General features: G+C 44.6%; 1 protein-coding gene across 2 annotated transcripts in view; it reads right to left on the minus strand.

The window, feature by feature from the left end:
- Positions 1-20,484, minus strand: part of LRRIQ1 (leucine rich repeats and IQ motif containing 1) — a 1,278,742-nt gene that overhangs the window by 1,204,568 nt on the left and 53,690 nt on the right. For both annotated transcript variants that reach the window (XR_015295276.1, XM_086917996.1), the window contains exon 2: positions 6,606-6,720. Coding sequence is in view for 1 of the 2 variants with exons in the window: in XM_086917996.1 (XP_086774122.1) it covers positions 6,606-6,720 (115 nt within the window). In the remaining variant the exon portion in view is untranslated. The remainder of the gene's footprint in view (positions 1-6,605; positions 6,721-20,484) is intronic.

Consider the following 20,484-nt stretch of genomic DNA (forward strand, 5'->3'; position numbering starts at 1 on the left):
AAGGCATCTTCACCAACATGTTTCGTTTCGTCTGGAAACTTTTTCAAGGTTATGCCTGCCCCAAATCAGTCCGTTGGCTTGCCACAGGTAAGGTTTTCAATGTTTTTTGAACTTGATAGGGCTACCCCAATCCACACCGATTAAACCATTGTTATTGGATCTAGGTTGCAGATCCCTAGATGAAATGGCACAGTTTCGATTAGTGGCACTTTGGAGACGGCTTTGGACGACTCCAGAGCTTAGCCTCTTTGCTCGTGAGTTGGATGAGGTTAAATCATTGTGGGGTGCCCAAAGAATCCCCTGGCTCAGGGAAGTCAAACATGTTTTGTATGCAATGGGCCTTCCTAAGCTGTGGATAAATCCCAGGTGTTCCAGCTTCCCCCCAAAACAAGAATTCAAAGATCTATTCTGGGCCTCTATAAAAACTACTGTGGTTACCCATTCCTCGGACACAAACCTAACAGGGCTTTTTTTAAGACACAAATTGACACCTTCCCTTGAGCCCTATTGGGATCTGATATGTAAAACCCTGGATCGGAAACTGTACCATCAGTTTCGCATAGGTACACTCCCCATCAACTCTTTCACTACAAAGTGGGCGAAGAATGGAAGCAATAAATGTCCCTGGTGTCCGGATCATGTAGAAAGTATTGACCATTTGTTTTTTGCCTGCCCAGCTTATCGAGCCCCACGACACAAATGGCTGAAACCTCTATGCAGAAGTTTTGACTGTAGGGGACACCTTGAAGCCCTGCAGAAGTTTCGTAATATCAGATCTGAGCTTTTTGTGATTTGTGTGGCTAAATTCCTGGGTTGGGCGTGGCTGATCCGTATTAAGAAATTGAACACTTGTTTAAATGAAATGTCATAATATGAAGTACATGCCGTGTGCTTACAACTTTTTAAATACTATGGGACATGTCTGCAGTTTTTTAACAAATTGTATGTATTGTATGCTGTCTTTTATGAATTTTATTTCGAAATAAAGACATAATGAACTGAACTGACTATTTTTAGGGTAGCTGGAGCTTATCATATTTCTAATTGTTGCACCCCTTCGATAGGTTATCGAAGGGTGAGGTAATATAAATTCATTTAAGGGGGGTCGGATGTAAGCATAAACCAATATTTGTTTAAAATTTGGTAAATCTGTGTTGACCAAACACTGTAACCTGTAATGAGTCTAACTGTATTTTTAGTTCTAACAGATTTAGATTTTAGTTGGAGAGTTTCAGTTCGTTTTAATTTCAAAGCTCTATTTTAGCCCTCTTAACCACATCTTGTCTGTACCCTCTAGATAAAAATCTGTTTTCAATATCATTGACACATGTTAAGAATTCAGTGTCCTCATTACAGTTGCAACGGGCTCTGTGGAACTCCCCATATGGAATTGAGTTAATCTGGGATTTCGGATGTGAGCTACTACCGTGCAGAACTGAAATACATGATGTTTTCTTCCTAAATAGTTTGCTACATAGTTTGCCATCATGTACGTATAATGTCAAATCAAGAAAGACTATCTCAGTTCGGCTGTACTTGATGGTAAAGGTCATGTTATATGAGTTATTATTCATATACGCAAAAAAGTGCAGAAGTTGTGTCTCACTACCTGCTGCTTGGGTTTGGCCTGTCGCCTCAGTCCCTCAAGGGTAGGGTACTCCTTCTGCCCCTGACAAAACTCTTCCCTAGTAGGTCCTCCCTCCACATGCCATTCTGCAGGGATAGGTAAGTCCTCCAGGGACACAACATCCCCCTCCGTGGACTCGGGGACCACCACCTCAGGTGCCCCATCCATCTCACGGGGTGTCGACGCCGAGGCAGGTTTTCTGTGTCCTCGGATCTTCCCCTTTTGGCAGCTGGCTGTGCCTTTGTTCCAGGCTCCAGCCCTTGCAAACTCCCCCTCCGGGCAGTCGCGGACCATGTGCTTGCACAGGTCCAATCAGGTGCACCCAGCATCTCTGAATAGGTCCGGAATTCCACCTCTTTCCAAGCATTATGCTCCAGGTCATTCCCCCACAGACAATCGACTGGCACGGCAGGGCTCACCACAACTCGAAGGAGACCTGCGGCCCCTCCCCATTCAAAGGGAACCTCGGCCACAGGATAGTGACCTATTCTGCCGTCAGCCATCGCGGCGGGGTGGAGTACGTTTGGGCTCTGGGGACACCAGCTGACTCCTCACCATAGTCATACTGGCACCTGTGTCCCTCAGAGCTTCCCCTCTCTGGCTGTTGATGGTGACCCACTGCCCATACTTGGTGGTATTTGGGGGCACCTGGATCTTAGGAACCATCTCGATGTCTCCCAGGGACACTAAGGTTATTCCCGCCCACTCACCTCCCTTCTCTAGAGGCAACTCCCTGAGCACTACACTAGCCACTCACTGGGTTTTTCCTCCAGTGGGATGGGGTGGTCTCTTTGGGCACTTGACATTTCCTTTATAGTGCCCAACCCCACCACATTCATAACAGCGGACAACCCTTGGCTACTGACTATGGTCAGGATAGGGGGGGTTTTGTGGATTAACCCTAGGAGTGTAACCTGATCCCTTCCCCTGCGAGCTATTTTGGGGGCCTTTCAAGAACTCCCTCTTTTTATCTCCCCCCTCTTTCTTCTGGGGAGCGCCCTGACCAGTCCTTTGGGTATCCCCTCCAGGTCCCTTTGAGGACACCTGGGTACTAGCCCAGATGTCCGCCTCCTCTGCAAGCTTCCTAGGGCTAGTCAGCTTGCTGGCCACCAGGTGTTGACGCAGCTCCGGAAAATATTTCTCGAGTAGGTGCTCCTTTAATAACAGGTCGTACAACCCCTCGTTATTAGTCACCTCACTGCCTTGTACCCAACCCTCCAATGCCTTTTTAGCGTAGTCCAGAAAGTCTACCCAATTTTGTGTAGCTAGTTTGTGGCTGTTCCGAAATTTCTGCCTGTATTTTTCAGGGGTCAGCCCAAACTTCCTAATCAAATCAACCTTCATGGTGGGGTAATTGGTCTGTTCCTCCTGCTCCAAGGCTAAAAGAGCACCCCTCCCCACTGGAGGCATGTACTTGTACAGGCCACCCCCCCCCCCCCCCCCCCAATGACTTTCTGAAATCCCATGGGCTCTTAATGTGACCTCATAGGCAGCCAACCATTTATTTTATTTATTTATTTATGCAATTTTTAAAGCGCTGCAATTACCCTTGGGTGTCTCGGCGCTGAGGGCTAAGAGCTGCCACCAGTAGTTGGATTTCTAGATAACAATTAGAAGATTAATGATTAATCGTAACGTTGAGAGAACAGCCATGTCTTTAGCTGTTTTCTGAAAGTGATCAGGGATGGGCTAGATTTTGTGTTGAAAGGAAGGGAGTTCCATAGCTTTGCAGCTGCTATGGTGAAACATCTGTCTCCCCAGTTAACTTTCCTTGTTCTGGGTATCTGAAGCAGATGAGCCGTGTTGGAGTGAAGCGTTCTGGGGGTAGCCAGAGGCTTAAGGGAACTTCTAAGGAATATAGGTCCCAAATTGTTTATTGCCTTATAGACAATACAGAGGGCTTTAAACTTCGTGCGACTTCTGACTGGAAGCCAGTGCAATTGGTCCAAGTAACACGAGACAGATCTAGATTTTGGAATGCCCAGTAGAACTCTGGCAAAGGTATTTTGTACCATTTGTAATTTGGAGATGACCTTTTTTTGTGCATTGAGGAAAAGGGCGTTGCAATAGTCAGTGCGTGAAAACACCAGTGTAGATATAAGTGTTTTTCCTGCAGTCATGGGAAGATATGGGAGCAGTTTCTTTATTTTCCTTAAGATGTTATTTGGCAATGTCGTCTCCTACACTAAAACTGGAGACTACATCTTTGGGCAAGTAGGGTCTGGGCTCCCTGGTAACCTCCTTAGGTACGCTGCCACCAATAGGATTGCTGGGGGTCCCTATCTGTAGGGCTTTGAGGTCTAACTCCTTTAAGTTAAGCTCATGGAGAAACCTCCTTTCCTCCCGCTCCTTCTCCAGTCGGGCTAATTCTAGTTTAATTGTCTCCTTTCCCTCCTGCCGCTAGTTCTGCTGAGGACAGGCTCCTTCCAGACACACTACTGCCCGCCCTCGAAGGTGTCCCAGGACCTGTTAACAGATTCCCCCCTTCGGGTTGGTACTGCATGTCTACTTCAATGGTGGTGTCACAATCCCCCTCTTCCTCCTCCTCCTCCTCTTTCCCATCTGGGTCAGCTGCCACCCATGCTCTCAAGCCGGTTTGGAGTTCCACTTTCTTCGCATCACGCTTGAAGAACACCCCCTTCTCCTGGCAAAATTCCCTAAGTTGAGCCGCTGTGTAAGTCTCCAACTCAGCCAACTCAAACTCCATTTTACCAGGTGGGACCTCAGACCTTTACTTGGAGTATTCAAGAAAGAGGCGTCAAATAAGGCTACCACCACCAGAAATGAATTTGGAAGAAAAAAAACGTCCAATTATGGAGATTACTAGGAGAAAACTCCAGGTGTAGGGTACGTGGTGCACACTAAGCCACTGTCAAGTGGACGCAAGCACAAGCTCTCATCCCACCACTGAACACCAATATGTTGGACCCGGGGTCACCGGTCCACTTAGGGTAGCCTGGCTCGAGGTGGTAAGACCTATCTCTAAGGCAATTGTGCAAGGCTTGCGTCACACTCACCACAGCAACCCAGCGCCCATCCACCAAAAATGACATCACACCTTTTTAATGAAGCTTTATCTTTTCTTTAGTTTCCTCTTGCACTACAGTTTCATTACTTACAGTATATTCTTCACCATGAAATTTTCTACTCTCTCTTTGTGATCAAAGTACAGGAAAAAGATTACAAATAAAATCACCTTGCTTAATATTTTAAGACTTTGAACTTTCCCTTTCGGACATAAGTGCAGTGATAAGTTCAGGCTATTACACTTTTACATTTGTCTAGGCAATTAGTTTCTTTCTTCCTTAACCCTGACATTCAATAGGTAGAAACACCCCTCCTAAACCATTTGTGACAGATTTCTAATTCAGTTTAGGCCAGCGAACACATCAAAGGTTACTATATTAAATATGCGATTGCCTTCCTCGATCGTCTAGAATAAAATGGCTTCACTTTTCCAACCAGTTTCTTCTTTAACATAAATTAGGCTCTGAAAGACATTTACTTTAAACATCATGCTGGTTAGTTAATCTGTAAGGCTGCTGTCTCTCTTACTCCTCTGTCTGAACAATTCCTCACAAGTTTGATTCCAAAAAGAGGGGGGAGGCGAAAGTTGACACCTGTATATCCATCCTACTTAGGGCGAAAAGTGTTACATCAAACAAGTGATGGATGGAATGCTGACAATGCAAGCATTCTCCCCCAGTCAAAAGATCTGGGTTAAATCCATCGTGTTTTTGCCCACTACGCCACCCCAGTTTCGACCCAGCCATATGCAAATCAGTCTTGACCCTGTGCCTCATGGGAACAGTCCAGACCGAACTCCCAGGCCAAGTCTTCCCTGGACCGAACCACGCATCCTGGGACTAGACACAACTAGTCCTTATCAGCTCAATTCTGCAGTCCTATGCTTCCCCACAATCTCTTGATGCATATATGTAGTTGTGAATATGTACAATAATTTGTGTACATTGTTTATTCAAGTCTGTATCAATACCTACCAATCATTCATCTAACTTACAAAATTCTATCGAGCAACCAACTCTGCTATGGTCATCATGATTCTGATTCTGTTGTTATTACACAATTTTCTCCTGAAATGCCTACTTGTCGCACAATAAATAAATAAACAAATCATGTGGTTTATTTTTATATTGCACAACACTTTAGTTGGGTGGAAACTTTAAGCAACATATGATGGAAAATATAACCCCAACCAAATTCTCTTATAAAGATCTAACTGGTCTCAATGTTCTTTCTCATATTCTGCCCCACCTGGCAACAGAAAGTCTACAAAGACCTACTTTTCAGGCTACACACACTTAACTGACATTTTATAGATCGGTTGTAGGAACATACTTGTATGGCCATTACATGGGAGATATTGCATAAAGATGTAATAACCACTGACTGGGGGGTATTTCATCAAAAACAGGCATACTTGCGCACAAGTATCAATTTGCACTCTCACATGGGACTGTGCATACGTCTCCTACCTTTTGTTCTTTGAGCGATGCCTATGTGAATTAATGTAGGTGTGTCACCGAATTAGGTTTTGCCTCAGTACACAAATTGCACTTTAGTATGGATGCTTTGGTTCCTACTCAAGAACATAGAACACTGGTCTTAAATAATATGTAGTCAAGATTATGCCACTATTGGGTGGCAACTTCAATGGTATTAGTATTCCATGTCACTGATGACCCTATGGCATTACTGCTGGAGATAACTTTCAATGGGGGTTATTAATTCAAGTAATAAAAACCCCACTGGGCAAACACATAGTTTTCTATTCTTTAGCACCTAAGATTGTTGTTTTATACCACCCTCGGGAAGTTTTCACCCAGCATTTACTGCAAGCAGTAAAAAAGCTATGCTTTTCACAATGACCTTACAAAATAGCTATATTCTCCAAGGATTCTCAATAACCACACCATAACAAATAAAAGTACCATGTAGCAGCAAAACCACTACTTACTAATTAGTGTGTCCAAGTCTTCTAAATCTTCCAGAATAAGCTTCTCAGCATTTTCTGCTCTCTTTTTTGAGTATCGTAAACAGTGCAGAATGGATTCTGGCAATTCATCTGAAAACTGAAGATAAACAAATGATGTATATATTTTTTTGCAAAACAAATTTGTATCAAAGCTAACAAAAGTGTTTTCTGCTTCATCATTACTGAGCTATCAAGTGCTGGGGACCAAGAGAGGTGTTAAACATTTGAACATGAATACAAATTGTGAAATTTGAAATGCTTGATACAAATACGAAAATGAACTATATGAACAATGAACAAACTAATACATAATTTCCTCAGTTTGATTCCGGCTAGTTGCAGCAAACTATTAATTACTATTGTTCCACAAATGGTTTCAGTCTTAGTTCAGAGAACAATTTGGATTTTTTTTGTAGCAGTCGGCCTCAAAGATAGAATTAAATCTCTAGTTGCAATTTATTAAGGAGTGAGAAGGGAAGCAGCAACGTTTAAAGAGCAGTTGAGAATTTGATCTTATTTACTATGTACTCATTGAGGAGTAGTTTGTCTCTGCAATTTTGTTATTCGCATTGTTTAAACTTTGTAATCTTCATAAATTTCACCATGTTTATTATGTTTAAAAAAACAAAATAAACAGGTGGAGAAAAGTAGATAGGTTTATGGGTATTCAGATAGCTCTTGCAATCATTTCCACAATTTGGAAACCAACATATATTTCTCCTGCCATATGCATAATGGTATGCCTATTTAATTGGTGGTGTTGGCAAAGGGGGTTCTCTATAATGAGAAATACTTTGCCCTTGGAGCAAAAACAAATTACTTGGGCTAATGCACATTTATATTTCACATATGATTGCATTTGATGTATTGGAGAACTCCAAGAAATCTACAACTGAAATCTGGGGGATATGAATGTTACAGCAGCAGTACTGCGCGCTCCATCTGGAGACAAAGGACACTGCAAGGCCCATAATACTCTGCTAGTCGCGGTAGAGCGTTCCATCCAGGGCATGCATTGAAGCATTTAAATGAGGGTGGTGTCCTATGCGCCTTTAATTACCAAAGCCTCTGAAGAGAAGTGGGGACACTTCGAAACGCGTCAAGCATCCACTGTAAATTGAACTGCTTAAAGCTATACACTACCACTACCACTGCCACTGCCACTGGCCCTTCGGTTCGGAAGAATGGAGCATGGACCACAAGTAAGGTGCATGAAATCAGTTTATTCACCCATCGATATGACGGTCATTATATATATATATATATTATATTCAACAAAACATCTCCCTCGAGAGATAAGTGAGTCGCACAAGAACTTGCCTTTAACAATTTATTTCGTGCAGGGCAATAGGACGAATGGTTTTCGGGCCGGCCACAGTACGGAGACAGCATTGCTATCTATGGTCGAGCACCTGCGGGCAGTTCTGGATGCAGGTCAAACGCCGGCGCTTGTTTTGTTAGACCTAAGTGCCGCCTTTGACACGGTCTCCCATGATATTCTCCTGCAGCGTCTTGAGGAGATAGGGGTGATCGGCACTGCACACCAGTGGTTTCGTTCGTTTCTCAGGGATCGTTCCTTCTGTGTGGCGTCCCCGCCCTATCAGTCCAAATGTCATCCTCTGTCTCTTGGGGTCCCGCAGGGTTCCTCGCTGAGTCCCACGTTGTTTAACATCTACGTGAGGCCGCTGGCTGAGGTTGTGAAGCTCTGTGGTATGACCATGGTGTCGTACGCAGATGACACCCAGCTAGCGGTCACGATCAGCGGGGACTCTGGGGTGGATGCCCCAAGATTCAGAGATGGACTTAGGGCGGTGGCTGGTTGGATGACGTCCAACTGTCTCCAACTAAACGCCAAAAAAACGGAGGTGATGGTCTTTGGGAAGCGGACGGACCTATGGGGAGATGCTTGGTGGCCCCCTGAGTTGGGGCCGACCCCCACTCCGGTTGCGGAGATCAAAAATCTTGGTGTTTGGCTGGACCCTTCCCTCAACTTTGTTGGCCACACCAAAAGGATGGCGGCGTGCTGCTTTGGCATCTTGCGCAATCTGCGACCTGCCCTTAAATATTTTGATGCCGCAACTCGTCAACTGGTGGTACAAGCAACGGTTTTGGCTCGACTGGACTATGCCAGCTCCCTTTTTATAGGGTTAAACCAGGCCGAGCTAACCCGACTTCAAAGAGTGCAGAACGCAGCGGCCAGAGCAATCGTAGGTCTGCCTAGGTTCTGCTCGGCCGGTCCAACTTTGCGTGCCTTGCATTGGTTATCCGTTAGGCAGCGGATCCACTTTAAAGTACTGTGCATTTCTTTCAAGATTCTGAAGGGCCTATCGCCTCCCTTACTGCGCCAACTTTTGTGCCCTTATATCCCGGGCCGCACTTTGCGCTCGCTGGACCAAGAATTAGCGGTAGCCCCTCGGTTCAAACTCAGTCGGGCGGGGGTCGCTCTTTTAGGGTGAGGGCAGCCGCACTTTGGAACGCTCTCCCCTTGAAACTCAGGACCCTTGGCGACTTGCTTTCTTTCCGCAAGGCCGCTAAAACTCACTTATTTTCTGAGCTATGTTAAAACCTCAACTCCCCCATTTTTAATAATATTTTCTGTTTTCCTGTTGTGTTGTGTTCGCCACCTTGTCGGTGCGCCGGGACGCTCCTTCGCTGGAGCAGCCGTGCGCAATACAAATAGCACTAACATAACATAACATAACAAGGCATCTTCACCAACATGTTTCGTTTCGTCTGGAAACTTTTTCAAGGTTATGCCTGCCCCAAATCAGTCCGTTGGCTTGCCACAGGTAAGGTTTTCAATGTTTTTTGTATCTGATGGCTCCGCCCATTTAGGAATCACTTCCCTTGGACCACTGCATTGTGGTACCTGTGGTGTTACCAGCGTCCGATCTTGACTTTAAACCCTCCAGTGGGTGGTGCATATTTGTCCCATTGTGGTAACAAACCCTTTTAAATCCTCTGCTACGACGTTATGCTGCAGGTTCCCTCGATGTCAGCCACCTTTTGAGACTAACTGAGGGCAAAATACCGGAGTCCAGTCCCCGGGAGCACCGCAAACCCCTACTCCGTGTGGCGGTTTCTGGCAAGTTGGTTCAGGTGCGGGGCTGCCTGGCGCTTCGTTTTGCTGTGCGTTTTCCTCCTCGGGCGGAACCAAGCCGACATATATTCAACAAAACATCTCCCTCGAGAGATAAATGAGTCGCACAAGAACTTGCCTTTAACAATTTATTTCGTGCAGGGCAATAGGACAAGGCATCTTCACCAACATGTTTCGTTTCGTCTGGAAACTTTTTCAAGGTTATGCCTGCCCCAAATCAGTCCGTTGGCTTGCCACAGGTAAGGTTTTCAATGTTTTTTGTCTCTGATGGCTCCGCCCATTTAGGAATCACTTCCCTTGGACCACTGCATTGTGGTACCTGTGTTGTTACCAGCGTCTGATCTTGACTTTAAACCCTCCAGTGGGTGGTGCATATTTGTCCCATTGTGGTAACAAACCCTTTTAAATCCTCTGCTACGACGTTATGCTGCAGGTTCCCTCGATGTCAGCCATCTTTTGAGACTAACTGAGGGCAAAATACCGGAGTCCAGTCCCCGGGAGAACCGCAAACCCCTAATTCGTGTGGCGGTTTCTGGCAAGTTGGTTCAGGTGCGGGGCTGCCTGGCACTTCGTTTTGCTGTGCGTTTTCCTCCTCGGCGGAACCAAGCCGACATATATTCAACAAAACATCTCCCTCGAGAGATAAATGAGTCGCACAAGAACTTGCCTTTAACAATTTATTTCGTGCAGGGCAATAGGACAAGGCATCTTCACCAACATGTTTCGTTTGGAAACTTTTTCAAGGTTATGCCTGCCCCAAATCAGTCCGTTGGCCGAAACGCGTCATGGCGACGTGGTGATTGTGAAATAAATCACTCGAACGAATTTGGGTCTGCTCTTGCCTTCTTTTCAAGGACTTAAGAATTAAAGGCAAGCGCTCTACATATATATATATATATATATTTGTTTTCCACCAAGCACAGCGTCCGCTGTGCATATGCACTCCAATCCAGTTAATTCCGAAGAAATCCACGAAACAGTGCGTGTGCTCAAAGTAGATTTATTTCTCCATTAAGGTTCCAGCATGTGATACACGGCAAGTATGGAACAAAACCCAACGCGTTTCGGCGATGAAACTCTCGCCTTGCTCACGGGTAACTCGTGTATGAAAACAAACGATTAAATAAAGTTTAACCAAAGTGCACGTGTGGTCAGTGAACCGGTCATAAACATAGACAAAGGACATAGTTATAGTCACTATGGTGGCCATCTTAGCATGGTGCCATAAACAGTATGCCAAACACTTATCGCATTCCAAATGGAATTGTCTGTCTCCTATTACTCAAGATTATTAACACATTCCTTCATGTGATATTGACATACTGGTACGCGGTGTGCAGCCCAGTGGCTGAATTTAAGACGGCCCATCATATTGCAACTATGACCCCTTATATGGATGGTAATAACATAATAGGTAGCCACACTCGAGCGGCCATTTTATCATGATATTGTTGATAGGCTGTAAATGTTATCGAAAGTTCCCAGTGGACTTGATAAACATAATGTACCTTGATCCCGACTGATTATGTATTAGATTACATACATAAAAATAGGAAATTGGTGAGACTTGTTAATTCTATGCCAAGTGGCCATTTTGCAAATTAATCCAAAATTATGACATAAATAATCAATGTTTCCACTGAGGGGTGAGTGGCTCTGAACCTTGCTACGCTCATCTTAGAGTTCCCATCCTTTCTTCCCCAGTGGGAAATTCAACATCTATTCACTTCAGGTGACAAGTCCTCTTGATCCTGTACAACAGCGAGAGAAAACAAAAGATACAGCCTGTCAGCACATACGAAAAGTGTATAAAAACAATAATTATTACACTCAAAACTATGTTCACACGATTTCGGTACACAACCTATGCTACAGTGATATCAAAGTGATTAAAATAGTTAAAATGATGTTGTTTTGCAGGAGATATAGAACATACAATGTTTATCTTCATGGTTGGTCAATACTACCAATACTCAGAAAATATTGAAAACCAAGACCTGGAAAGCCCCTAGGATGGAGCCACAGCATGATTACATAACCTTTACTCTCCCAGGTGCCAGACCATTTCTTTCTCCGAATTAAGACCCCCCGGAATCAGACTGTCCAGGTCAATAATGTACCTGTTCTCTAACTGCCGTAGCTTACGAATCTTATTCCCCCCTCTTTTCATTTGCGGTAATTTATCTACCACAAAGAATTTCAGAAGGTTACGATTCCCTCCATGTAATTCCTCGAAGTGTCGAGCAACGGGGGAATTCTGTTCTTTGTTTTGAATTGCTCTCATGTGTTGCAAGATACGAGTCTTCGCAGGAAACATGGTACTGCCTACATACTTTTTGGGGCAGGGGCATGTGAGGACGTAAACGCAGTATTCTGACAGGCATGTGAGGTGTTTTTCAATAGTTCTTTCTTTGTCCTCTACAGGAAAGTACACTTTTTTAACATTTGTACTATACTTGCAGGCTTTGCCTTTCATGCAAGTATAGAAGCCCTGGATCTTAGAGGTATTGGGTTTGGTCATGCTCACCTCATTACGGCTTACCTTACTCCTGAGTGTGTCTGCTCTACGGTAGGTGCTACTGGGCCTTTCTTTGAGGATGTCATTGAGGGTAGGTTCAGTCCTAAGGACTTTCCAATGTTTATGTAAACTTTTTTGTACCCTCCATGATTTAGAGTGAAACGTGGAAATGAATCTGATCGTTTCATTTTCCTCGTTCCCTCTTCTCTGTTCTGGGGTCAGGAGGGACAGATGACTGATCTTGCTAGCCTTATCAAAAGCACAATCTATGATGTCCTGTTTGTAGCCTCTTTCCATGAACCGTTTTTTCATACATTCTCCTTCTTTGACAAAGTCGGAGTCCCTGCTACAATTCCTCCCGGCCCGGAGGAATTCTCCATACGGAATACTTTCAATCAAGGCCCTAGGATGGCTACTTTCTGCGTGGAGTAGGGTATTCCCTGCGGTCTTTTTGCGAAATAGTTTCATCGCAAGTTTACCTGCAGCAACCTCCACAGATAGATCCAGGAAAACTGCCCCAGATTTACTGATATTACCCTTTAGGGTCAGGTTGAGGTCATTTCTGTTGAGTTCTTCAATGAATAACTCTGCAATGTTGTTTGGACCATCCCAGATGATAAATAGGTCATCTATGTACCGCAGCCATATTTTCACATGGCTGCGGTACAGATGGTTGGTCCTGGCAACTTGCTGCTCCCAGCTCGCCATGAACAGATTAGCGAAACTGGGAGCAAAACAAGTTCCCATTGCTGTCCCTTGGCACTGACGATAGTACGTATCGTTGAACACAAAGTAATTGTGCTCAAGACAGAACTGCATCATTGTGATGATCATATTTGTATGTTCAAGATAAGAGATAGATCTTCTTTTAAGGAACATACGACAGGCCTCAACACCATTGTTGTGTCTTATAGACGTGTATAGACTACACACGTCTAATGTGATAAACAAATAGTTCTCATTCCAAGCAAAATCTTTCAACTTATTGATAAAGTCCCTACTGTCTTTGAGGTAAGATGGGGTTTCTTCCACAAAGGGGCGTAGAAAATGGTCGATATATCTGGATGTATTCTCCAGCAAGGACCCAATTGAGGAAACAATTGGTCTTCCTGGAGGATGTTTAGAGTCCTTGTGCAGTTTTGGTAACAGGTATAGGACTGCTATCATAGGATTGCGATTCAGAAGGAATGAATACTCATTCCATTCAATAAGCCCTTGATCTTTCCAACCTTTTAGCATTTCAAAATATATGGTATTAGTTTCTTCAATCTTTTCCAAAGATGAGATCTCATAGCAGTCTGCACATTTCAATTGCCGCATACCTTCAGCAACATAGTCTTTAGCATCCATAACCACCACATTGCCCCCCTTATCAGATTGTCTTATCACAATGGAAGAATCATCACGCAATGCTTTTATGGCAATCCGTTCACATTTGGTCAGATTGTCTCCCGACCAATGTTTCTGTTTCGCCAAGTTTTTAAAGTCAGCAATCATAAGGGATTCAAAGGTGTCAATGCCACATGTTGGCAAAGAAGGGTTAAATGTGGATTTCGGTCTGAAGGGATTAGGACAATTTATATTCGTATTAAAACCCAAAGAATTGGCATCGATCAATTCATTTGTGGGCGTACCCATTTCTAAACTCTTCAGAGTAATCAGTGCTTCTACTTCAGTTATACTTTCACTGGCAGGTTTTGTACTGGGTAGAATAGATGTAGTGTTTTTTACTTTAAGTTTATTCCATTTGTGTAGTCTTAATTTTCTTGTAAATTTAAAAAGGTCTATGCGCTCCTGCGAATAGCAGAAGTTTGTTGTGGGACAAAAATATAGGCCAAATTGAAGTACCTCATGCTCACTCTTGGATAGAGAGCGTGATGACAGATTTATCACATTTTGTTGGTTCATTTTCCTCTTCTTTTTTGGCCCTGTGTTTCCACTCCCATAGGGGCTGTGTTTCCTTTTGCCGCTTCCGCCCCGCCTGTCTTTTGGTTGGGCTTGTTGTCGTTTTCTTCTAGATTTCCTCTGCCTTTGCCTTTTCCTCTGAATCCTCGGCCCCTTCCTCGGCCCCGATCTATTTGCCAATTCTGCTGTTGTTGGGTTTGATTCATACGTTTGAATTCCTCCCAAAAATTTGACGACTTGGTTGGATCTTTTGTCACATTTTCTGTCGATCCTGATGCCTGTTCCTCCACAGAAACATCACTCTCTACCACTTCCTCCCCGGATTCCGCTTCCATCTGGGTTTTATCAATATTCGCTTGTACTCCTATTTTTATGTATGTAATCTAATACATAATCAGTCAGGATCAAGGTACATTATGTTTATCAAGTCCACTGGGAACTTTCGATAACATTTACAGCCTATCAACAATATCATGATAAAATGGCCGCTCGAGTGTGGCTACCTATTATGTTATTACCATCCATATAAGGGGTCATAGTTGCAATATGATGGGCCGTCTTAAATTCAGCCACTGGGCTTGTATTTAGAACTTATGCACACCGCGTACCAGTATGTCAATATCACATGAAGGAATGTGTTAATAATCTTGAGTAATAGGAGACAGACAATTCCATTTGGAATGCGATAAGTGTTTGGCATACTGTTTATGGCACCATGCTAAGATGGCCACCATAGTGACTATAACTATGTCCTTTGTCTATGTTTATGACCGGTTCACTGACCACACGTGCACTTTGGTTAAACTTTATTTAATCGTTTGTTTTCATACACGAGTTACCCGTGAGCAAGGCGAGAGTTTCATCGCCGAAACGAGTTGGGTTTTGTTCCATACTTGCCGTGTATCACATGCTGGAACCTTAATGAAGAAATAAATCTACTTTGAGCACACGCACTGTTTTGTGGATTTCTTCGGAATTAACTGGATTGGAGTGCATATGCACAGCGGCCACTGTGCTTGGTGGAAAACAATTAATACAGGGCGACCTCCGCCCCTGGATTGCACCGCAGTTACAAGGTCCCGGTGCAAATGGAGGAAGTGGGCTGATTTATATATATATATATATATATATATATATATATATATATATATATAGGCGTCACATTTCACCTTAAACATGCCGATATGCCAGGAAAGTGAAGCACGGACCCAAATAATGCAGTTGGCAATGTTTATTTCGCTCTTGCAGCAACCTCAGCAGCCATGAATATATATATATATTCACACATACATATACGCACACATACATACATATACACATACATATTCGGAGGGCTCTCCCAGCTGTGAGAAGCTCCCCCAGTAACTAACAGCAGACTGTCGGAGGAGTTGTGTCACTGTAAGAACAGTCTTATACAGAAAAAAAGGACACCTTCGGGGATATTACGATCATAGGAGTTATACAATGTCTAATCGGATGGAATGGGCACGGGGAACAAACGGACACATTGATCTTTGTGGAGACACCTACAACAACTTTGCCTTCTGTCTCTCAAAGCAGGGCCGTGGGTGATTGCAAGCAGAACTGGCTAAGTAAACTACATACATTTGGAGAGACTGTTGAGAAGTTAACTTTTGCAATAGACGTAAATGCTTCTTTGAAAAAGTACTTAGAAGTGGGCAGAGTACAGAGAGGGTCAAGAATAATGATCGATGCGAGTTATAAGAATCCCAACCCGGATATGCTAAAAGAGTGGGCAATGAATAATGGAAAGTCATCAGCAAACATGATGGAAATCCTGATCAAATATATCAAAATTTAGGGAGGATATGAATGAGAGACAAGTAAACTGGAGGAGCCTATTAAGTTGAAAAATTCACAGACGTACCAGAGGGATAAACAGGACTATGATAAAGGGCAAGTTTATCCACATTTGAGTGGAAATGTGAATTTCAGAAGGCAAAAATTGAAGGACAACAATAAAACCAAGCAAGATACTTTAATGGATATCAGCTCAGATACAAGTTTCGAAGTGGAATTAGAAGCAGGAGAAGGAACATAGACATCAACAGGTCCCACATCGCTTATGGATGAATTACATTTTTTAAATCTGGACAATAGAACCAACAAGGGACACTAAGAGGCCCAAGGAAACGAAAAGGGAGAGGAAAAATAGGAGAGGGGGCAAAGGCAAGAAATGAGGCAGAGAACGGCCGAAAAAAACAAACCAGATCTGGCAGGAAGAGAAACTGAAGGACAATAAAACAGTAATTAACTTAATAGATATAGAGTTGACAATAGCAGAACAGCAAATATTAACATTGTTAGTCTCCTTTTGGCCTGAAATCTCCTTTGACTACACCCAAACGAGGAGTGATATGTTCAAGTTTTTAAGAAAACTTAAATTGCTGAAGTTTTTTACAGAAGAATAATCTGAAGCCATATATAAAGAAAACTAGCACTCAGTCTGACACTTTGGTTATATGTGATTTGCAATTGATGGGCACATTACTTGATTTGGAAAGTGGGGTGGTGTAAGAAGCAAAGATATGACTGATGAATATATCTTGATACAATTTGAGAAAAAGGGAGATCAATAATCAGACATGCGCATATATTTGATACTTCCAGATGGCAAAGATTGACGGACAACAACAGAATCAAGAAGATACTTTAACAGATATGAGCTCAGATATAAGTTCTGAAGTGGAACTAGAAGCAGGAGAAGGAACATTGACATCAACAAGTCCCACATCGCTTATGGATGAATTTTATTTTTTGAGGTTGGCTAAAAGAAACAACAAGTCACATAAAAGAGGCCCAAGGTAAGGGAAAGTAGGAGGAAGAAAAGGAGAGGTGGTAAAGGCAAGAAACTAGGCAGGGAACGGCCAGGTGAACTAAACCAGATCTGGCATCAAAAGGAACTGAAGGACAATAAAACGGTGTTAGAAATTGGGGTCTCTAATTGGCATGGGCTTGCACCTTTGTCCAGGTCGGGACCCTTCTTACTAGTCAGGATAAGGGAGTTACACTCCTAAAATAACCCCTGCTTACCCCCTTGGTAGCTTGGCACAAGCAGTCAGGCTTATCTCAGATGCAGTGTGTATAGCATTTGCACATAACAAACAGTAATACAGTGTAAGCAGTACAAAAGGACACCACACCAGTTTAGAAAAATATCCAATATTTTTATATACTTTAAACAAGACCAAATACGATATAAATCCACCATACAATACTTTAAAAATAGTTAATTCGCACGATATCTTTAAATTGCAAAAATACGATGAAAACACAGTTCGTACGAGTTTGTAGCTCAGTCCGAGCCTACCACGATGCTGAAAACAACAGAGTCTCGCAGTTCCAGCGGACCGCATCTGTACAGTCCAGCAACATTCTGAACAGACTCATTAGCAGTACCTTTCTTAGTGCGGCTCACACGGCGATGCACGTCGGTCTTAGCCTCTGTCGCAGTTGTGATGCAAAGTGGATGCGGTGCACGGTGCGTTGTCCTTTTGATGCGGTGCGAGCAGCGGATCGGTGACGATCGTCCAGACGGCGTCGGTGAGACCAAGGCTTGCAGTGGAGAGCGAGAAGGTGCTCGATGCAGTGCTGGCAGGTTGCGGTGCAAGTGACAGAACCGGTTGAGGCGTCCAACGCAGTTACAGTGCAAAGTGGAAGCAGTGCAGGGCGGCTCGGTGACGATCGCGCAGATGGCGTAGGTGAGACTAAGGTGTGCGGTGCAGGGCAAGACCGTGCTCGATACGGTGCTGGCAGGTTGCAATGCAAGCGACAGAGCCGGTTGGCGGGAATTGGCACTGGCGGAGCCGGACAGCTGTGCGTGACGAGGCAGTCAAGGGTGTCGAGCCAGCGGCGATTGTGTCGGTGAGACCAGGCCAACAAAGTGAAGCGAGGCGGTGCAGGCTGCAGTGCCTGTCGATGCGGTGCAGGCAGCGGCTCAGTGACGATCGTGCAGATGGCACCGGTGAGACCAAGGCGTGCGGTGCAGGGCGAGATGGTGCGGCCTGCGGAGCCTTCAGGACACAAGGCCAGCGAAGGAGTCAGTGACAGAGTCGGTTGCGTTTCCCTCTCCTCTGTAGCAACTGAAACAGCTGTTCCAGGAGCAGTACCCAGAGGATGGTGAAGTCTTTGCAGTCCCAGAGACTTCTTAACAGGAGGCCAGCTCGGTTTCAGGCCATTGGAGATACTCAGCACAAGTAGAGAAAGTTCAGTCCAGTCCTGTCACTGCCCAAGGCAGAAGCAGCAGCTGCAGGCCAACCCAACAAAGCAAACAACACAGCAAAGGGGCAGTACTCCTTCTAGCAGCTCTTCCAGCTGTTCTTTTTTGGCAGCTTCCTTGATTCCAACGAGTTCTAAAATCTTGGGGTCTGGGCCCCAATATTTATACCAGCAATTCCTTTGTCCTCTGAAGGCAGAGGGTCCTGTACCTAGTCCAAACCAGTTCTGGTCAGTCTTAGAGCACTTTGTTTACAAGACTCCTGCTTTTACTTTGACAGTGTTGGCCAGGGACATCAGACGCACCACAGGAGGAGAAGGCAGCATTGTGGGAGGCAGGTACAGCCCTATTCAGACCCAGGTACTACTCCTCCCACCCATCTATGTGCAAATAGGTCTATTCAGTCCTGTGCTGACTTACCCTGCCTCCTCGAGTCTCCCTCAGCCCGTCACTCACAAACCAGACAGACAATACACAACCTCGCAGAGGCAGCCTGGATGGTTAGGCAAGAAAATACCTACTTTCTAAAAGTGGTATTTTTTAAACACAGAATGTTAAAACAAACTTCACTAAAAGATGTATCTTATCACTCTGAGTTGCGGCATACTAAACTCAAATTTCTACCATGTTCCTTGAGTCAGTTAGGATTATAGGATGTTATACTCAAACTGCCCACTCTGGTCTACGGGGAACAGGTAACCTTGTAATAGTGAAAAACGAAGTAGGCTGTAATTCACTATCAGGACATGCTACACACACCAGGGCATGTCCTACCTTTCACATACAATGCACCCTGCCCATGGGGATACCTTGGGCCTACCTTAGGGGTGACTCACATGTAGAAAAGGGAAAGCTTAGGGACTGGCAAGTGTGTGCACTTGCCAAGTAGACATGGAATCCCCAGGCTGCACACAGGCTCTGCAATGGCAGGCCAGAGTTAAACTTTACGGGCTGTTTGCGTGGGTGGCACAATCCAGTGCTGCAGTCCACCAACAGCATTTGACTTATAGGCCCTGGCACTCGCAGTGCACTTTACTAGGGACTGACACATAAATCAAATAAGCCAATCATGGAAAAACCAATCCATAACACATTTTACAACAGGAGCACTTGCACTTTACCACTGATCAGCAGTGAGAACAGTGTGCAGAATCATTATACCAGCAAAAACAGAGTCAAAACCGGGAGGTCAGAAAGCAAAAACTCTGGAGAAACACACCAAAAGAATTCAAGTCTTACACATGTCCCCTCCAGCTGAAAGTAGGGAGAACTACCCACCTCCTGGGAGTTCTCTTCACTAAGGCAGAAGAAACGGGACAGACCATCTGTGTTGGCATGTTCTGTGCCAGGGCGGTGTTCTACCGTAAAGTCCATTTCCTGTAGGAAGATCGACAACCTCAGCAGTTTTGAATTGTCACCCCTCATTTGCATCAACCATCTGAGGGGCCTGTGGTCTGTCTGAACCCGAAAGTGAGTCCCAAACGAGTATGGTCTCAGCTTCTTGAGCGCCCAGACCATAGACAAACCTTCCCTTTCTATGGCACTCCACCTCTGTTCCCTGGGGAGTAGTCGCCTGCTAAGGAAGACTTCAGGCTGATCTAGGCCCTCTTCGTTCAGTTGTGAGAGCACTGCTCCCACACCATGCTCTGAAGCGTCAGTCTGCACGACAAATTCCTTGGAGAAGTCGTGTGCCTTGAACACGGGCGCCATGCACATGGCTGCCTTCAGGGCAACAAAAACTTTCTGGCAGAACTCAGTCCAGATCACCTTACTGGGCTGCTTCCTGGAAGTCAGCTCTGTTGAGGGGGCAACGATGGTGCCATAGCTCTTAACACATCACTTATAGTAGCCAGTGAGACCTATGAAGGCTCTCACCTCTGTCTGCATCTTTGGGGGCTCCTAAGCGAGAATGGTGTCAATCTTGGGTTGTAGGGGCGCCACCTGGCCGCTTCCTTCCTGGTGCCACAAGTACACCACAGAACCCTGCCCAATCTGGCACTTACAGGCCATGATCATGAGGCTTGCTCCTTGCAGAGCCCTCAACACTTTCTAGAGGTGCTGTAAATGTTCTTTCCAGCTGGAACTGAACACAGCAATGTCA

The sequence above is a fragment of the Lissotriton vulgaris genome, chromosome 1_1 (assembly GCF_964263255.1).
Source record: "Lissotriton vulgaris chromosome 1_1, aLisVul1.2, whole genome shotgun sequence".
NCBI classification, from domain to species: Eukaryota; Metazoa; Chordata; class Amphibia; order Caudata; family Salamandridae; genus Lissotriton; species Lissotriton vulgaris.